The sequence below is a fragment of the Phyllostomus discolor genome, chromosome 5 (assembly GCF_004126475.2).
Source record: "Phyllostomus discolor isolate MPI-MPIP mPhyDis1 chromosome 5, mPhyDis1.pri.v3, whole genome shotgun sequence".
Taxonomy (NCBI): Eukaryota; Metazoa; Chordata; class Mammalia; order Chiroptera; family Phyllostomidae; genus Phyllostomus; species Phyllostomus discolor.
Window position 1 is genome coordinate 150,347,849 of NC_040907.2, and position 16,926 is coordinate 150,364,774.

The 16,926-nt window shown below is 43.5% G+C and overlaps 1 protein-coding gene across 4 annotated transcripts in view; it reads right to left on the reverse strand.

Moving 5' to 3' along the window:
• Positions 1–3,552: 3,552 nt before the first annotated feature.
• Positions 3,553–16,926, reverse strand: part of ARHGAP19 (Rho GTPase activating protein 19) — a 67,656-nt gene continuing 54,282 nt past the window's right edge. For 2 of the 4 annotated variants that reach the window (XM_028511694.2, XM_028511691.2), the window contains exons 10-12: positions 15,198–15,308; positions 14,588–14,666; positions 3,553–5,917 (exon numbers count right to left, since the gene is read on the reverse strand). In XM_028511694.2, coding sequence (XP_028367495.1) covers positions 5,907–5,917; positions 14,588–14,666; positions 15,198–15,308 — 201 coding nt within the window. In that variant the 3' untranslated portion in view covers positions 3,553–5,906. The remainder of the gene's footprint in view (positions 5,918–14,587; positions 14,667–15,197; positions 15,309–16,926) is intronic. The other 2 variants (XM_036027095.1, XM_036027096.1) reach the window with 1 other exon arrangement.

Genomic DNA, 16,926 nt, shown 5'->3' on the forward strand with positions numbered 1-16,926 from the left:
CTCTCTCCCTTCCCCTCTCTCTAAAAATAAATAAGTAAAATCTTTAAAACATAAAAATAATAAAAGCAGTCCCTACTTCCATAGGTTGGTGTTGAGGCGTGGCTTCCACACTCACAATTTTTAGTCTTTCCTTTCTCTGTTGTCCACAGGGTATGGTCCAACTGAACTAAGCATTCCTCACACTACGGCACTAAACACGTTAAAAGGCAGCGAGTCAGCGGCCCCTCCTGCTAACCTCCATCCTGAGTCCAACGCAGAAGGCTCTCAGGATCCAGGCACTGGATGATGCTGATAAAGGCAATGACCCACTTGGACCACGACTTGGCCACGGCTCAACCCCAGTTTTTGTGTTTGGCTTTTGCAGGTTATAGGGAAGTCAAGGGGCTGGGAGTTACAAGAAGCACCTACAGAAGCATCGTATACTGCGCACCATAACCCCCTAGACCGGAGCTCAGGCTTCCTCGCCAGTCCCACTCCCGCATGCTGCTAATTCAGGAGCGTAGGTAAGAACAAACGTGGGCCACCCACCACAGGGACAAAGGCCACGGCACTGGCTGGGCGGAAGGGGAGGCAATGGGAAACCCTCCCCAGTTCTGGGTTTTCCCACCTTCCTTTCTGCCGTTTAATGCATGTCTGCTTCTTCATTCCTTTCTATGGTTCGATTTTTAATGACTGTGTGCTCAGCACTCTGCTAGACATTTTGATCCCCCCCAATTTTCAAAATTAGTCCTGACCTTCCACCCCCTTCTCTTTTCTCCTGCATTCCCCAGTTCCTCGTGTACTGTCTCGTACGAGTCTCTCCGTGCTTCACTTGCAAGTCACAGAGCTGGCTCCTTTCTTTTCAGCGAACAATGCGAGCAGGTCCTCGGGGGCGGAGACAGAGGGACAGGCCATCAAGGGCAGCACCTGGAGCGCGGACATGCAGGGCGGGTGGGTAATGGAGTAGGGACAGCTGCAGAGCTTTTATTTTTTTCCCCTATTCCAGATTTAAGTAACTCTTTTATTATCAAAAATAACAATGTCAGCATCAATAACCTGCTGATTATAAAATTTATCCTTGGCAGAGAGAGAATTAACATCTAATGAATGCTTGCCATCTGCCAGGCGCTGCAGAAGGCTGGTGGTTCTCAGTGTTTCAGTGGTCAAGGGCTCCTCTGGGATGTTTGCAGAAGCTTTAAAATCTCTCCCTTAGAAAAACTCAAATGTACACAACATTTTACATAGAATTACAGGGCAGACAACATCCTGAAGTACAACCACAGACCCCAAATGAAAACCTTTTGTGCTAAGCCCTCCCGTCTGAGAGCTGGCACCACTGAGACTAGATGCTGTTGCCCCACCTCACGGAGAGGGAGACACACCCGAGTGACGGAAACCACAGACAGCCAGAGAACCAGAGAAGCAGAGAACCAGAGGTGTCTGAACGCTACAACCTGCCACCCTAGATGAAAGTGCCATTTGGTTTTTGCTACTACTGTACACACCACTCTTTATTTTTAAATGAGGAAATAAGGGTTCTGTGAGAAACTGAAACCTGCGCAGAGCATTCTAAACCCAGCCCTGGGGAATCAGGGAGCTCTGGATTCCGGGAGGTTCCCGTCTCACAGCCTACCAGCCAAGACTCCCTGCGCCTGAGCCCACCCTCCAGCAGGGAAACAGGCTGAAGTTTTCCTTTGGGGTGTCATGCTCTTGGAGCAAGAGGCAGCATCTCTGTCAATAACACCTTGGTAATACTGGGGGAATTTTTTGTAAAGGCAATCTCTCTTTAAAATAATCCATGAGTCAAAGTGTGAATGAAGAAACCAGTCCAAGCCTATGGATATGAAACAAAAGAAATTTAATTTCAGAATATTACATGAATAAAAAAGAAAGACAGTGCATATGATTACTTCTTTACAATTACATATATATAGGATAAATACTCAAACAAGAATAAAAAAATGGCGAGAGTTAAAAGAACCTTGTTCCTCTTAAGCACACTCAGGGATAAGTGTAAAGGCAGCTTTTGCTGTGCACAAAGGACCCCAGGGCGGGGGAGTTCTTCCCAACAGGTTCTGCTGGTCCCCAAACATGTCTGGGGGAGTGCTCCATGGCTCTTTAGCAGCGGCTGTGGCCTTGCACACTCCAGTTTCCATGGTAACCCAAGCACTCAAGCTATTATGTACGCCACCACCTCACTAGCCCCTCCATCAACTCTCAGCATTAGTTGTCTAGAAAGCCAGATTTTTATAGCAGTTTTAGATTGGGTTAATTACCACTGGTCTGGAAAACTTACGTATCTTAGCAACCCAAATCTTCCCCCAAATCTAGGACAATCCTGCCAGATGCTGGTATCCAGGTTTGGGACTGGGTGCTATCTTCAGCACAAAGACTTTAGGGCAGGGATGAGACTCTCCTGGGGAAAGGTGTTCCACTTAGAAAGGACTCCAGAATGAACCCTGGCTGGCGTAGCTCAGTGGATTGAGTGCGGGCTGTGAACCAAAGTGTCGCAGGTTCGATTCCCAGCCAGGGTAACATGCCTGGGTTGCAGGCCATAACCCCACAGCAACCACACATTGATGTTTCTCTCTATCTCCCTCCCTTCCCTCTCTAAAAATAAATAAATAAAATCTTTTAAAAAAAGAAAAAGAAAAGAAAAGACTCCAGAATGAGAGCCATCAGCTTCAAGCATCTGTACAAGGTCCTACACAAAGTAAGACACAGATGAGGTCCTGGGAAGTCTGATCCCAGAGACGGCTTCCCCAGTTATGCATGGCCACATCGCCGGTCATGGTGGGGCACAGCCCCATGGCCACAGGTTCTCCTAGAAGGCAGGATTTTACACCACGTCCTAACAGAGGCTCCTGTGAAGGGAGCTGAACAGAAACATTGCCTTTCAGGAGGAGAGAATGGCTCTGCTCTGGCACTCCGGAATCAACTGGCTTCCATACAGGCCAACCAGACCACCACCTCTGAACACCCAGTGGTCGCTGCAGTCAACAGCCCTGCACTATCCCATTCCCCAGGGGGCTCCCTTACCAGCGCTGACTGACTCTGGAAAGGCGTTCGAGGTAAAGAGCTTGCAGTGGATCAGCTGTGGTTTCACTTGTGAGTAATAGCTCCTTTAATATGTTGGCCGTTCAGATATAATCAGTATCTCCAAATCCTTTCACTGCTGCAGTGGAGTTTTTCAAGCCAGATTCATTGGTCCCAGGGCAAAAGTCCATCATTGTAAAAGGTAAGAAACTGGTTTTCACTGATTGAACCAGTGTGGCTCACCCAGGGCAGACCTGAACCAGTGAGGTCCGCGTCCTCACACCTGAGCCCTCCGGCACAGAACACTGCCTCATACCGACCCACAGCAAACCCTTCTCGACTGACCCCAGGAGGAAATGCAATTTTACAAGCCAGAAGAAGAGGCATTTCAAAGAGATTGTTCCAACATGAAAAGGAAACATTTTTTAAAATCTTATAGATTTAAGAAATTATTAAATACTGACTCAAAAATGCCCACCCACCAAGTCAGAAGGGAGACAGTACCCTTCTGTGGCAAATGGAGAGGGTTTTTGTTTGTGAGTCCTCCATGAGGTTCCACAGGATTAGAACAGTTACACATTACAAGGCAGATGGTTATGCTATTTTATTTCTCAAATTTGGATTCCAACTGGATCACAGCTTGTATTAAAAAATGACCTATCACACCCTTAAAGCAAGGGAAAGCAAGTTTAATAAATAACTTAAATGAAACACACACACCCAAATGCAGACATAAGCTGCCCCGGGACAAGCTACAGAACAGCACATGCACACGACAGCCACCTCCCTCCCTCCCAGCGCCAGAGCACCGTGGACCCCGCACAGTCAGAGGTGGTCCCGCCCGCAGTCCAGGTGCTGCCCTCCAGCAGGACCACGGGACAAACACAGTGACAAGGGGAAGTCAGGTCACGGCTCTGCTCCCTCCACCTGAGGCCAGACCACGTGTGACGTCCGCACCTCTCCAGGTGGGACAGGCGGACCCAGTGTGGAGTGAGGGGAGAACACTCCTTCAGTCCGGTCACACCCGAAGGGGTTTCCCTTTGAATTCACTGATAGCTGGTGCAAGGAATTCCATTTTTTCTCAACAAGGAAAAAAGCCAAATAGAAACCTGCACAACTGAAGTTGCTAATAAGGACTTTTAAGAATAAAACTTCTCTAGAGAAAGGGGCTTACACGCAAGTCTCTACTCCTAACCATCAACTGTTCACAATCCATCAAATTGGAAGGCCAAATTTTACTTTTTTTTTTTTTTTTTCACAACTGCTGTTACGGCAGCAAAAGAAACAGTATGCATGGAAAAGAGGGTTGGCTCTAGACACGAAGCCCGACTCCGCTCCCAGGGCTGCCTTTCATTTTAGCAGTAACGCAGCATTTCCGACAGTCTAACACGGGTCAGCCAAACAGACTTTGCTGGGCAGCTGCTTCCCCACAGAGGGCCTGACTCAGCTCCAGCACAAGGGCTGAACGGCTGCACAGCCTCGCAGAGCAGGCACAAAGGGCGCCTTCTCTCTGGCCACAGCCGCTCCCCGGGCCCTGAGTATTTACACGAGATCAAAGCCACGCCACTGCTCACCTCAAACACTGTGAACATCACCACCCAGCCAAAGCTCCAGCTCTAAGCCCCTCTCCACATCCTCCCTGGGCCCATTACAAGGAGAGAGGCTGGGCTGCTTTCTCAGAACTCTGGTGACAAGCCACACTGCCTCCAAATGAGAACATTCTCTCCTTCAAACCCTCTCAGCTGTGCAGAGGCTGCTGCTGCGCACCTCCTCCCCCTGACTCCAGCTGGCTCTCACAGCCTGGCCTGCCCGCCGGATGCCTCACAAGGGTGCAGTATAGCCCTATCCTGAGGGGCAGTCCTGGACATCAAGCCAGCTGGCCCCATCCTAGTCACACCCCAGCTTTCACCACACAGATATTTCAGCAAACCTCCGTATGGCAGTCAGAGACTTTCCTAGAGACACAGTGACCTGGCACAGAAGGGCTGGCCAGAAGGGCAGGCGCCAGAGATGCTCCATGTTCAAGAGGAAACCGAACAAAGGACACAAGTTCGGCAATCACACCGTTATTTGGCATCACTAAGGAGAGAAGATCGGGGGAGGAAGAGAGAGTGGAGGAAAGGAGAGACACAATTTAATAATTAACATTTGTTAAAATATTAGATCACTCTGAATTCTCCTTTTGCAATACTGCAAGCCAAATACCTTGCAATTTCAGGCCCAAGAAATAATGAAAACTTTCCGGGAAAGCTATGAAGTCCTTGGACACAAACAAGGTATTGAGGAACACAGCCTCGTGAGATAAAGCTTTCCCAAAGCTGAAGGTGAAAAAAAGGGAAAGACTTCTGGCTTGGAGCCCATTTAGGTTACACATACCAAAAATAGCTTTTAAAAATGAACAAACAACAAATAAAAAATGACAACAAAAATACCCAACAGTATCAAAACAGAAAAATCCAAATTATCAGTTAAATAACATGAATCCACTAGGATTGACAGTACTTAAAAAAAATACTGGCAGTTGAACACAAATCTTGTATTTTTAAAAAACGAAATATGCTTCAGCAAATACATGGAATGAGCACTGGAGTCTGCCTGGATCTACCCACTTGCTGTGTGCCGTGTGCTGTGTGAGCGGGTTGGCGGGTGAGTGGTTTCCCCATAATATTAAAAGAGAGAGAGGACTGCTAGCACTGGTTCAGAAGGCAGAGGCTGCAGAAAACATCCAGTGAGTGGGGTTAGAGGTCTCAGTCAAGTCACAGGATTAATTAACTTTCACAATTCAAAACGCAGCAAGCAAGCTGCCGGTCCAAGCTTCTCCATGAGTGGGAATGACACCTGGCCTGCTACAGAGAAAATTCTGGGTGGATAACAGTAGAACTCTGGATCCTTCAGAGGAACCCTAGGTTGAAAGAGAAACAAGAGCATTAAGCACATTTAGAAATATTTCTTTTTGAAACATCCCACCTAAAAGCTAGAGAATCTATACTTAATATTTTCTAAAAAGTTTGATTGAGAATTGATGAATCTCTACCAAGTAAACCTCAGTTTGTCCATTTGCTCTAATCTCAGGTCATTACATCATCTTTTTTCTTTCTTTTTTTTTTTTTTTTAAGCCACAGTTTACATTCCATACCATTCTGCACCAGTTTCAGATGTACAGCAAAGTGGTCGGAAAACCTACACTCTACAGAGTGGTCCCCCTGCCACCCCAAGCACCTACCCGGCCCATACCTGTTATCTTGACATTATTAACTACAATCCCCACGCTGCAATCTGCACCTTTGTGGCTAGTCTTCAACTAGTAATTTGTACTGCTTAATCCCTTCATTTTTTTCACCCAGCCTCCAAGCCCCTCCCCTCTGATAGCTGTTAGTCTGTTTTCTATATCTGTGAGTCTGTTTCTATTTTGTTTTGTTCATTAGATTCCACTAAGTGAAATCATATAGTGTTTCTCTTTCTCTGACTGGCTTATCTCACTTAGCATAATATCCTCTAGGTCCATCCTTGCTGTAACAAAAAGTAAGATGTCCTTCTTTTTATGGCCAAGTAATATTCCATTGTGTAAATGGAATATTACTACACAGCTTTTTTATCCACTCATCTACTGATGGGCACTTGGACTGCTTCCAAATCTTGGCTATTATAAATAACACTACAATGAACACATCATCTTAACAGCAATAACAGCTACCACTTTATTAAGTGCCTATTTTGTGCCAAACACTACTCTAATGATACAATGGTACATTGTATCCTTACAACAACCTGTGCATGATGTGATGCACTTGCCATTTCACAGGTGAAGAATCTGTAGCCTACACAAGTTAATTGACTCCAAATATCAACACTAACCCAAGTATTTTTCAAGTTCATATGATGTGGGATAACCTTTGGTAAATAAAGCTAATTTAAGCTTGGTTTAATTAAAATGGGTATGTCTTCAGAGTATCAACTTTAAATATGTTTCCGTATAACACCTGTGGGGATACAAGATTCTAGTGCTATCAATTGTTTATTTTTCTTTCTTTCCTTTTATTTATGTATGTATGTATGTATGTATTTATTTTTGCTATTAATTGTTTTTGAGGTTTTCTTTACTACCTATAAACTGGACTAGATCCTTAATTCTTCTAGTTTCCTGCAATATTTGACTACAGCTTTCCAAACTAACATTTCCAGTTTTTCTACCACGCTTCTGTCTTGGCAACACTGAGAACTAAACAGCCCTTTGCCCAGAACCCTGCAAGCTAAAGTGGGACAACTTGATATGAGCTTCAGAGAAATTACCACAACAGCTCATGTGTGGACAATCTTCTTACCTACTGTTATATGAGTCACTCAGAAAGGTCAGCAGAGACATTCAAAACGCAAACCAAGAAAGCCTATCCAATTGCCAACTGCCTGCCCTCATTCTATTTGAAGATGCTTTGAACTTGGCATGGAGCAATCTTCTTGATTGGCTGCCCTCAGAACTCAGAAACAGGTTATAATCTACTCCAATTATTAACCTTTGTCCTTTTTTTTTGTCTCCATAGATATGCCTCTTACTAAATGCCTGCACCATAACCTGAACCACTTGCATAACCACTTCCCAAAATGAAACACAACCGTTTGACTGAACTGACCTATTCTCAGAACTAAGAGACTGCTCAGATGACATTTAAAGCCATCTATCAACTCAGGACAGGTTCAAGCCTGCTTATACCAGATAGCTAAAGATGGTAAAGCATTTCACAATATTACCTAAATCTCTGAACAGATTCATAGGGCCCCTGACATCACTGACTTAGTTTCATTGCAAGACTCCTCAAGTTTGGGACAATGACTACAGGCCACATTTCAAATTACAGCCTGTGTAATTATTATAGAATTTGCTACTATAATCCTATTTAGATGTACACTTTCTGGGTTACAACGTGCCCTCCTACCCCTGACTTTTAACATATCAGCTACCCGGGCAGTTAAAGTCCTTGCCATTAACTCTGATGCCTCGGCATCATAGTAGACGGCAGTGTTATTCCTGACAGTTATTTTTCTTTTTGGTAATGCAAGTGTCTGACTTAAGCTTTGATTGCTGAGGCAGCCATTTCAAAGAAACAGCCACTTCAAAGACAACTCCCTCCAATAAACACACGGCCAAGCCACAAGGAGTCGATAAAGAGCCTGGCCCTCTCCCTCTGGGGCTCCTATGTTTCAGTGATGTTGATTCCAGTAAGTGACCATCTGGGCCACGTGTTTTTTCTCTTCTCACCCTTTAAATTCCCACTCACATGTCTTAAATTCACCAATGAAGACTGAGTCCACGAAACCCTAGGCCAATGCTCGCTCGCTCTCTCTCTCTCTCTCTCTCTCTCTCTCCATGGCCTTGCTATGTGGCCTGAGGTGGGCTGTGTAATTTCTAGGTCTTGTAAATAATAAACCTTTTTTCCCAAAAAATTTCCTGATGGTAATCCCTGAAAGACATCTTGCAATCATAATAAGAACCACAACAGCCAATCCAACCACAACACTGGTTAATGACAGGCTGAGACCAGCACAAAACAGCACTGGTACCAACTGGACACAAGGCATGGTCACCACTTAGGGGAAGAGCAGAACAGACGACAGGAGGCCACAAGTATATCCCCGAGTCTGGCCTCCGCCTTCCAGAAGACAGACTAGTTACAGACAACACACGTGAGTAAGCACTTCAGTTCACCTGGTGCAGTCAGTAAGAGTTTAAAGGAACAAGCACATCTAGCTGGGTTAGCTAAAGGAGGTTTCAAAGAGGAGTTGGGGTCTAGGCTGGATTTTGAAGAATGGGTAAGAGCCTATATTTATTTTTAACTGAATTTATTGGGGTAACATTGGTTAATAATTAGAATGGGTAAGATTCTTTTTTAATTATATTTTATTGATTATGCTATTACAGTTTTCCCAATATTTGCCCCTTGGTCCCCCTCCACACAGCACCCCCACTCTCTCAGGCAATCCCCCCACTATTGTTCATGTCCGTGGGTCATGAGTAAAAGTTCTTTGGCTACTATATTCCCTATACTGTACTTTACATCCCCACGGCTATTCTGTAACCACTGATTTGTACTTCTTAATCCCCTCCCATCTTCACCCATTCCCCCACAGCCCCTCCTATCTGGCAACCTTCAAAAGGCTCTCTGTACCCATGATTCTGTGTCTGTTCTTGTTTACTTAGTTTGCGTTTTAGATTCAATTGTTGATAAATATGTATTTATTGCCATTTGACTGATCATAGTTTTGATCTTTTTTTTCTTAAATAAGTCCCTTTAATATTTCATATAATAATGGTTTGGTGTTTGAAATGATAAACAAAATTGACAAGCCTTTAAGCAAACTCATGAAGAAAAAGAGAGAGGATCCCAAAAATAAATAAACAAATAAATAATGGTTTAGTGATGATGAACCCCTTTCATTTTTATCTCGTCTGGGAAGCTCTTTATCTGCCCTTCAAGTCTAAATGACAGCTTTGCTGAGTAGAACAATCTTGGCTATAGGTCCCCACTCTTCATGATTTTGAATATTTCTTGTCAATCCCTTCTAGCCTGCAAAGTTCCTTTTGAGAAATCAGCTGACAGTCTTACGGGAACTCCCTTGTAGGTAACTAATTGCTTTTCTCTCGCTGCTTTTAAGATTCTTTTCGCCCTGGCTGGTATAGCTCAGTGGATTGAGCATGGGCTGTGAAGCAAAGGGTCACTGTTTTGATTCCCAGTCAGGGCACATGCCTGGGTTATGGGCCAGATCCCCAGTGGGGGCCACTTGAGAGGCAACCACACACTGGTGTATCTCTCCCTCTCTTTCTCCCTCCCTCCCCCCCTCTAAAAATAAATAAATATTTTTTAAAAAATGAGTGAATGCAATCAGAAACTTAAAAAATATAATTAAAAGAAAAAAAAGATTCTCTCTTTATCTTTAACTTCTACCATTTTAATTATGATGTGTCTTGGAGTGAGCCTCTTTGCATCCATCATAATTGGGACTCTCTGTGCTTCCTGGGCTTGCATGTCTATTTTCTATACCAAATTAGGGATGTTTCCTTAAATTATTTTTTCAAATAGATTCTAGTTTCTTGTTCTTTCTCTTCTCCTTCTGGAACTCACTATGAGGAGAATGTTGGACCTCTTGAATTTGTCCCAAAGGCTACTTATACTTCCCTCAGTCTTTTTTCTTCTTCTTGTTCTGATTGGTTGTTTTTTGCTTCCTTATATTCCAAATCATTGATTTGATTCTCGGCTTCATCCACTCTACTATTGATTCCCTATATATTGTTCTTTATTTCAGTTAGTGTATCCTTTGTTTCTGACTGGATATTTTTTTATGCTATGAAGTCCTCACTAAGTTCCCTGAGCATCCTTATAACCAGTGTTTTGAACTCTGCATCTGATAGATTACTTATCTCCATTTCGTTTAGCTCTTTTTCTAGAGTTTTGATCTGTTCTTTCATGTTGGTCATGTTTCTTTGTCTCCTCATTTTGGCAGCCTCCCTGTGTTTGTTTCTATTAGGTAAAGCTGCTATGACTCCATCTTGGTATCATGGCTTAATGTAGTAGCAGTTCTGTAGGGTCCAGTGGCACAGCCTCCTCTATCGCCCAAGCTGGGTACTCAGGGTGTACCCTGTATGTGAGCTGAGTATACTTTTCTCTTGTAGTTGAGCCTTGACTGCTATTAGCAGGTCAATGTGAGGGATCTACACAAGCCAGTCAGCTGCAAGGACTAACTGTAACCACTGACCACCAATCTCTGCCCTCCATGGAGGATCAGCTGTGTGGGACAGGGCGGTGGTACTCCGACATGGTCCGTAGCTGTCCACTGGGTGCACTGGCCCTGGGGTTTCCTGGGTGGTGCAGGCCAGGGTCAGCCACCACCTATGTTTTGCTGAGGGCCACTCAGCATGAGCTACAAAGCAATCTGAGATGGCTGCTACTTGTGCTGGGCTTAGAGGTTCCCAGGTGAAGCCAAGCTGTAAACCTAGGCTAGCTTCTGCTAGTGTCAAGCATGAGTCCACTTAGCAAGATGTATGGGGGCTAGGGGCTCGCTAAGGCCAGCTATTGACTAGTTGAGAGGACTTAGGAAGATTGGCCAAGACAAGCCATTAATATGGAAAAGCCACTGTTAGCAGCTTGGATGGGCCCATAAATTGGGTGGTGTAGAGCCTCAGGGAATCACCAGGGCTGGGCAAACAATATGAGCCAGCTTGATGGAGTCTCAGATATGGTACTCACCTGCTGGCTCTATGGCTCTATGGCGGGGAAGGTTCAGAAAAGGAACAATGGTCTCTGCCTGCCATTCTGTCTGGGAGAAAGCTGTTCCCTAGCTCTCGCCCTGATGCCAGATATTGCAGTTCCTCCCTGTATGCCACTAGTGCTTTTCAAGCTGCTACCCCAGTGCTGGAGCTCAGAGGGAATGAGGCTGAGTAAGTCTGTATGCAGATCTTTTAAGGGGAACTGCTTGGGAATCCAGCAGCTTCTTCCACTGACTCAATCCTCGACAGTTTTTATAGCCAGAAGTTATGGGGACTTATCTTCCTGACACTGGAACCCTGGGCTGAGGCACCTGGTATGGGTCTCAGACCCCTCACTCCTGAGATATCTTTCCTGAATTTTTATCCACCACATGTGGATGTGGGACCAGGCCAACCCACATTTCCGTGTCTCTGCCCCTCCTACCAGTCTGATGGATGTAGTTTCCTTAATTCTGTAGTTGTGGGACTTCCATTCAACTCAATTTCTGATGGTTCTGAGTGATGATTCTCTGTAGTTTAGTTGTAATTTGATGTGGTTGTGTGAAGAGGCGAGCTGTGTTTACCTGTGCTACCATCTTGACCAGAAGTCTAGAATGGGTAACATTCTGACTGCTGAAATTAATAAGTGCGTGCCTGTACTCACACATACACTCTCACTCACACACACACATTTTTATACCCTAAATACCAGATACTGACAATAAATAAATATAAAGGTCTGTAGTAGTAGCATGTAAGCATTGCTTAAGAACCCAACACACTGGCCTCCAGGTACAGGGAGGAGACTATTTACCTTTGTTAATCAAACTGTCACCCTGAATCAACTCCATGACCCACCAGATCAGCAACTTGTTTTGAGCAGGGACACTCCCCATCCCCCCCAAAATAAGTAGGTGCCAATTCAGCAGTTCTCATCTGGAAGGGATTTTGCCCCCTCCTCCCCAGCGGACTTGGCAATGCCTGGAGGCATTTTTGGTGTCACAACTGGGGGAAGGGTGCTACTGGCATCTAGTGGCTAGAGACCAGGGATGCTACTAAACATCATACAATGCACATGACAGCCCCACAGCACAGAATTATTGAGTGCCAGTTTGAGAAACTCAGTGCTAAATAAATGTCTTTTTGGAGTACTATAAATGATGTTAAATTACATTACCTTCTTCAAAAAATATTTGTTCCTTTTCTAAAATCACCATCAATAAAATTGAGGGTTGTATTATTGTGTAAAAAAATGATGCAATTAAATCTGTGGGATTGGAGACTGCAGAGACTTTATATATATGGAGATGCAGTTATCACACAGCAGAACTGAGCTGCTGAAGGAGACCAAGCTGCTAAGAGGGGGAAAAGCAAGGGCAGAGGTGAGCCAAGAACTTAAGGTAGAGTGCTGAAAAGCACAAAAAGGTGGAGGTGCAGTAGCTTACTCTCAAAAACGACAGGCAGCTACTGCAGAGAAGGAAGAGAACTAAAGAGAAAGGAAGAGAACAAGAATAGCATACCGTCATGGCAGCCAAGGGAGGTGTTTCAAGGTGGAGGAAGTGACCAGGGAGAGAGTGAGATGAAAATACCACTGCCTAATCCTGTGGAAGGCCGTTCACTATCGGTGGGCCTCACCTCTTCCGAATCACTAACGTTTTTGAGAATTTAATAAAAAATACATATTTTCTCCTCCAGAAAAATGCACAAATGAACCTACATATGAAATTACATCAACAGTACCAGGAACTTCATTAGAGCTTAAGAGGCCACAGTTAACAGGTCAAGCATCCCTACTCTAAAACTTCTTGGTAAATTATTATATTACACTGGCTTAATTTTTTAATATATTTCTTCTAAAACCAGAGTTGTCAATAATAGAAAGATTTAACTATTTCTTGATTATCTTCAAAAATGAGACCTGGCTGATATGGCTCAGTGCATTGAGTGCTGGCCTGAGAAACAAAGGGTTGCTGGTTCAATTCCCAGTCAGGGCACATGCCTGGGTTGTGAGCCAGGTCCCTGGTAGGGGTATGCAAGAGGCAATTATACACTGATGTTTCTCTCCCCCTCTCCCTTCCTCCTTCCCTTCTCTATAAAAATAAATATATAAAATCTTTTAAAAAACATTAAAAAAATGAAAGCAACAAAAGGTGTAACTGATACAAAATAATGTATCCCTCAAAAATATCTTATGCTTGGTTTTGACTTATGGATATATATATACAGAGAACTATTTAGACACACATAACTCAAATACCAAACATGCCTCAAACAAAGAGCCCAGCCTAGAAATCAGAAGCAAGGTAGAAAGAAAAGAGCTCAGATAATTCATTCAAGGATAAGTAAGGAGACTATACTAAAATCTAATCTTTTAGAACACTATAAAGATTTATCCATAAATACTGGGCTTTTGTTCTCTTTCTATTGCTGATGTCTCAATAGTAATTATGCTCGTGTCTCAGAGATAAAATGAGCCTGTCAAACCAAAGACCACTTCAGCTGCCACACGAGCCTAATAAAACAAGACCAAGTCTCATCCAGTTGTCTTTAGTAACAGTTATGACCACTTGTTTATCCTTAAATAATCACAATGTGCTAACAAAACATTACTTCAATTGAGCCTCAGAAGAAGTCTTTCAAGTCAATATAACTATTATCTTCATTTTCAGAGGAGGACACAGGCTCAGAGAGGGTGGATGGCTTTCCCCAGCCAGAGGAATGAGGACTCCAATCAGGTCTCACCTCCAAGCCCCTTGGTCTTTCCAGTAAAACACATGGCTTCCTCGGAGAAAAGCACAGTAGCTGCTGCCTTTTGCCAGAAAAACCTGGGCAACCAGCAGTCCCAGCACTAAATAGTCCTCTTTGTCCTAAACCTCAAAAACATCCTGTATATGACTTCCAGGGTCCGTCAGCATGAGCTACCTATCTGGAAAGCTTCACTGAATAAACAAAGCTAAAGTCCACGGCCAAAAGGAGCATAACTATTCCATGTTCATGGAGTGTATCTGTACTTGGTTTCACAAATTAGTTAACATTTGTTTTTAATTTGCTTAACAAGTACTCTGAAGATACTTTACATGTGTCCCATCTGTCCAAGAATACAGGGAGCGGGCGGGCCTGTGTTCACAGCTCGGCCCCTCAGCACCTGGGACAGTGCTGAGTAGATGCTCAATAACCATCTGCTAAGTGAACTCAAGGGCAAGGCCCAGCCTTGTAATTTTTACATTGCTTCTAACTACAACCATACTGCACTGGGAATTTTTAAAATGCTACTGACTGGCTAGATGCAGAAAGGAATCACATTCAGTAAGAACACAGAACAAGTACAGTTAGTACCTTTTTTCCCCTCTTTCTTCCCCTCAGACCATTTCAGTCTTGTCGGTGTCGTCACGACAGCTGGAGACCCAGACAACAGCTGTAACAAGAAAATTTTATAGTGGCTTCAATACTCTATGGCATTCCTACAGACAGGCTTTGCTAACAGAGGAATTATTTACTGGTTCTATTTCAATGTGAAGAGTTTTACTGACATATTTATATCTCATTAATCTTAACTGGTTTTCTTGCTGGCTTAATGAAGTAACCATGCCCGGGATACTCTGGAGGATCCCTCCACGGGTAACACAGTGCCAGGCCGCCTGGCTCTTACACTACCCACCCTGTGGAGTCTCCTAGTGAGAAGTGCTCCCTCCAGCACTATGTTCATGGAGCTATTTCACTGTATCTATCTTCTCTGCTTATGACTGGCCCTGTCTTCCCTGAACTCAAAATGTGTTTGTTGAATGAATCAACAAATACCTACAGAAAGACGACAGTCAGTATAAATAAAAGGATTGAGAAAAAAATGTTAGTTTACTGAGAAACACAAAGAGAAGACAGTACATCAATCGTCCCCCTTTCTACAAATGTGCAATACAAAGAGGAAGCACAAGGAATGGTTTCTTACTAAGCTCAGATTTTCTTTGCTGGCTCTCTTCGGTTCACCAGTGGCTAGAGATTCCGGAGTAGGGGCCTTGTTCTTCTTTTCTGACATCACTTGATTTCCCAGGACCCTCCGCTGGTTTAAGAAGAGAAAATACTTGGTTTATAAATGTCTGCTCTATGTCTATTACAGCTATTCTGGCCTTAAACACAAGTTTCTTTGATTAAGAAAATCTCAGCTTCCTGATAAATTCTCCCAGACCATCTTATACAAGGGAGGGCAGGCAAACTATGTTACAAAAAAAGAGAAAAAGAAAACCCTGAAATTATTATTCCTTTAGGCGATCATGTTACCTCTACGTTTAAACAGACTGCCGTGTCAGAAGCAACTTTACAATTGATTTAAACGCACTAATACAGGCAATCACAGTGTGCTTGAGAACATAAAAGAAACGCCAGTTCCTTACCCGTACAACTTCTTCCCCAGACTTGTCATCTCTGGCAGTTGAGAGTCCTCTCCTCCCTCCCAACTGAAGAACACTTACACTGGGTCCCGCTATGCCTTTGCTTTCCTGGCGTGTCCTCACCCAGGACTGGGAAATTGGGAGAACTTCTCTAAGAGTTTCTAACACAGCCACAAAAGGGTACAGACCTTCTTAAGAGGGTCACATGACTGCACAGACACACAGAGCAAGACTAAAAGCCCTTTATCTCTGAACAGCTTAGAAGCTGGTGTGACCTAATGTAACAGCTGACAGTGACAATTCCACCATCTTTGGAGAAATCTTCCCTTTTTTCTTCTTAGGGAATAATTTGAATTCAAAAAAAAAAAAAAAGAACATATGAAAACTAGAACATTAAACTCTACAGTATAAATATTACCAGCAATACTCAGAATGTTCTGATGTGATAAATTACTTACATGAGGGAAATTTTGGAGGAAAAAAGTCTTAGCCCTCCTCGTCCCCCCAAAAAGGAATCAAAGCAGGATAGAAATAAAATAGGTAACACAGAAATGTTCGACTGACTCCTCCCAGAAGTCAGATAGCACCCCAGGGTAAGCTGAATTAGGGATGCCAAGGGCCAAAGGACTGGCTGTAAAGCCTCCAATGAACTTTTTAAAAGACATTTCACTCCCCCCGCATTGAGCTGAAACCTACATCTATTACTAGCCCAAAAGTCCCTTCATGTATAATGAAAACACTTTACCCTTCACTTTACAAAATGCACTAACATTTGTGTTTAAAATTATTGTTCTAAAATGTTTTATCCTAACAGAATTATAAACTCCTCTGTAATTCTAAAGTTCTAAATTCCCTCTCAATAAAGAAGTGGGCAGCTGCCAAGAGGATGCTATATATTTACATTTCAAGCAACAATTCGCAACACATGTAAAACCAACTGCAGCAGAGCTGGCTATGAAAAGAATACTAAGCCCATCTAACTTCAGTTAAAGAAACATCAGTTTGACTGACAGAGAAACTCTTCTTTGACTCTAGCTCTTCTTGCTATCAATCATCCTCATGACAGGGAAGTCAGGGAATGACAGACTTCCAAGTAAAATGAACCAAGGATGTTCATTTTATCTGCTTATGTCTAAGCAGGTGAATGGACGTCTAGGGTTCTAGCAAAGGGAATTTTTTTTTAATTATGGTAAAATACACATAACATAAAATCTGCCATTTAACCATCTGCAAATGTCCAGTTCGGTGGCATTGAGCCCAGTCACAGTGTACGACACTCACCACCATCCA